General features: G+C 48.9%; 1 protein-coding gene across 1 annotated transcript; it reads right to left on the bottom strand.

Annotated features, from left to right (window-relative positions):
• Positions 1-1,267: 1,267 nt before the first annotated feature.
• Positions 1,268-2,184, bottom strand: J4E88_009097 (uncharacterized protein; the record flags this gene model as incomplete). Its single annotated transcript, XM_049402702.1, has 2 exons — positions 1,268-1,870; positions 1,939-2,184. The coding sequence occupies 2 exons, from the start codon at positions 2,182-2,184 to the stop codon at positions 1,268-1,270; spliced, it is 849 nt and encodes a 282-aa protein (XP_049251557.1).
• Between the last annotated feature and the right edge of the window lie 1,759 nt (positions 2,185-3,943).

Raw genomic sequence — 3,943 nt, 5'->3', positions numbered from 1 at the left:
GGATGAATGTGATATGAAGAGGATATTGCACAATGATATACAGAACAAGGTCTACCTATCTAAGAGACGTGAAATTGCCAATGGCTGGTCTGAAGATTAGAAGAGAACATTGGGTCGTTTTTATATGCAGTTCGAGTCACCGGCGGGCGAAATTGACTCAAAACGGTGACTCAAAACTGGAAGTGCGCGCCAACTTAGCCATCGAGAATCCTGAAACAAGCTGTGTAATCCTGGCGCGAGATTCTTTCTCTTGAAAAGAGCTGTTTGGCTTGAGCGGATGTCTTTTGATCATAGCGCGTTAGGCGGGGCCGAACGGCGTCTATGCCGTGGTCGACAGTCGCCATATTAGCACGCATGAAAGCCACAAGGTGACCATCAAGCTACCTAGGTAGTTTCTTAGTCGATTGAGTATTTGAGGGGCGCTATGGGGCACTTCATGGCGCTTCGCTAGCATCTCGGAGGAGGAAACCGTACCCAGGCGGAATTACGTCTCTGCTGCGCGCAACAATACTGGGCGATTGAGCCTTACACCCTCCCAGGCCTTACCAAGTTCAATTATCAAACACTCAGTAGCCACTTAGGAAACCCTAGACTTTTATGACTTGTCACGTCGGTGCAAACCAGGTCTGAAATCTAAGTTGACTCAAGACAAGCTTCGATCGCTCCCGATGATCTGGAGTGGTGGTTCGACACGCTAGCATATTTCTCTTACCCGCCAGAGCTTCTTTTTCTGCCGGAGAGTTTTCATGTGAGGTCGGCGCGAGTGTGCTCTGAAGTCTTGTTGTGTGGCACAGCAGCGGTTAACTGCGCCGCGGCGAATCGCCTCCTTGTCCACTGGTGTTGTAGCTCAATAAGAGTCTGGCCGAACATCAACCGAAATCAACTTTTATTTTTGGTTCATTCAAGTTGGAAGAGACTTTGTGGGCAGATCATAGTGGTGATGGCGATCGTAGATTGATACCTAGTTAGGTATTTAAGACAGACGAACTCCCCAAACCCGTTATCGTCAACTTCGAATTTTAAATACAATATTGACCACACTTCTTGTCTATTATCTTTGCAAAAGCTTTAATTACTGGTTCAATATTGATACGCATCCATCACTAACAACATGTTCCAGTAGCCTGGAATAGGAGTGCAGCTGCTGACCTACTTACTCACAGTGTTTTCTCAGTCATCAAACAGCGTTTTTTTGTAGTGTATACAGCCGTAGTACTTGAAGTTAACGCAGAAAATTATGCATTGCTACCACGTCTGCGTCCGCGTCTTACGCGTCGCACCTCTCTCTGGTCCTCGGATCCGGGGATGTCCGACCACGGAACCGCGTGGCCAAGTCCGCCCCTGCCAATTCCTCCCCAATACGACGCTCTTTGGTTCGGACAATTTCAATCCAAGTCTCTTTCAGGTTGATGGGTTTAATTGCAAGTTCCCGGAGACACGAGGTGAAGGTGAGTGGAACTGAAGCTCGAATCTTCTCATTCTTTCGCAATACCCACGCTAAATCATTCTCGCCATCAAGTTTCAGATGATCTAAACCCCATTGTTCAGTCAGATTCATGCCATCTATGAGATCCGTGAGTGCGACCATGTCGTTGGTGTCGAGAAGACTCTGTGCGAACACCTCTAGAGTTGGGTACGGCAGATCCATTTGGCTACGCTCGATGTTGGCAGGTATGCAGTCGATATGCGCGTCGTCTGAGGGGATCAAGGTAAAGCACATTGCTTTGCCTCGGATTTTGAATCGTGGGAAAGTGTGGAGTAATGATTGCATACCCGGTGGGCGAGGTGGATAGGTTTCGTAGGTATCGACTGAACTCAGAAGTGCAGACGCATCTTTAAGCTTCTCTGTAGGCACACACACCTCCCAGTCCTAGTAGTTTCAGTCAGCAATGCAACAATTAAAACAATGTAGACAACGGATCGTCAGTTCGAGCTTACCCTGCGTCCCCTCGCGGCGCCGTAATAGATCAGAGCGGATATGCCAACTATACAGCAGGTAATGCCAGATCTCTCCAGTAATTGTATAACCTGTAGAATCTCCAAAGTGCCGTTGCCCCCAAAACTTGGATCCTCATCGTCGAGGTTTCGATTCATGAAAGCGGGGTCGTTGAACTGCTCGACGGGGATCGGTTTAGACCACTGAATGACATCTTGCTTCTCCTCCTCCGTCGTGTTGTGTTCCATGATAAGCTTTCCTATACAAGTCGGGGATCTTATGGGAAGGTGGGTTGAAAATAATTAGAAGGGGTTATGGCACACGCGCTGGCTCTCGTCTATTCGATCGCGGATTCAAGAAGGCGGTCGGTGATAGGGCACTAGAATCGCAAGTGAGAGATGCCTGTGTTATAGCGTAGCGAAGTGAACTGCACTATGTGAAGGTGATGCCTGTGTCGGACGCGCGACCGCGGGGCGGTTCGCTAGCATGGCAGGCGGCCCGCCCGTACCCGCGAATCCCCACACCACAAGTGTACCTACGTAGCCAGCAATGGAACGCCTTGCAGGCTCAACACACACACACTGCGCAACACAATAAGAAGCCCGAACATTAAAGAAGCCCTATTCTGGAATCTGTATAAAGGGCAGTTTCTTATGTGATTAAGCATTTCACGAAGAAGGTTGTAAAGCTGACCTTGCCAACCAACCTTGGAAGCATTTGGCTTTCCCCGTCAATGGTCTGCTATGTGTATGCACATCTCGTAGCGACAACTAACAAGACTCAGCATGCTCTAGGCGAGACCACAATTGAATTATCTCAGGTCCGTGTTCTCATCATGCTACTTAGCTTGAGTAGTCCCGCCTATCAATCTTATCTGCCTGAAGGCTAAGGTACAGCTGCGCCGCCTCTTCACGACCTTTCCCGTTGAGACTTCCGACCACTAAAGTCCTTGGCACTCATATTCGTTGCCACACTGCCTTTCCCCATTTGGGCTTCGACCACGAAAGTTCTTGGCACTCATCTTCGTTGCCACCTTAAGACAGTCCGCGTCATGTGGTGATTTCGCAGCCTGCACAACACCGTAATTCTTGGCACGAATAATCACAGCCCTTTGAAGTGCTACTTAATCCCCTTCACCCTCCCTGCTGATTATTCGAGGGAAACATCTCATCGAACATCACTACAACTTTCACTTCAAACCCTTTCCAGACTTGATTACTAAAAAAGGACTCTTCGATGCTCTATACTTGATTGCGTCTAATCTTTCCACTTGTATGCCCCTAAGAAAAGGATACCTAGATAGACTACAGGCCTCGGAAGTCGACTTGAAGCCCAAGGGATGCTCCGTCTTGGTTACAGAGGCATCGTCTTCCCTAGGGCGACAATTTATCTCCCATTCCAATGCAAATGCCGGCAATACCCTCAAATAGTATGTTGCTTAGTCAGCCTACGGCTTCGCAGTCCTAATCACACCCAGCCGTCTTCCCCAACGCAACTCCTCCGGACGAATCTATCACCAGCCCTCAATGGTCTAAGGAAGCGCTCTTTGGTTTGCTCGGTATTTTGATCGTTGTGCTCATCCCTTGCGTTGGGTTCGCGTTCAAAACTTGGCTCGCCAGACGTCGAGGCATGGGCTTGTCGAGAAAGTATTCCTACAGTACGTATGCGCAGTACACTTCGTTGACGCGGTGCTGACAGCATACAGGTGACAGCGATTCTACTGTAGATCATCCGAGACCACGACGAGGGAAAAGAGTTCAATACAAGAGGGTTCGAAGCAACACGGTCATCGTAGTTTGCTGACGCTCTGGTGATGGGTGGGCAATAATGGTGCTGGCGGTACGACCGTTGAACTGGTTCGTGCTTCGCAGATAACACAAGAACATCGGCGTTGGGGACTTCTTGGCTGGACTTCCATCCGGAATATTAGCGCAAACAACGTATGGAGTCTTACTGGCATATATTCCTATCCAATCTCGGTATCAGGGTATCATGCGCGATCTTCCT

The sequence above is a fragment of the Alternaria novae-zelandiae genome, assembly GCF_023758075.1.
Source record: "Alternaria novae-zelandiae strain BMP 2774 chromosome Unknown scaffold_22, whole genome shotgun sequence".
Lineage (NCBI taxonomy): Eukaryota > Fungi > Ascomycota > Dothideomycetes > Pleosporales > Pleosporaceae > Alternaria > Alternaria novae-zelandiae.
This window is presented reverse-complemented; position numbering and strand designations above follow the sequence as displayed.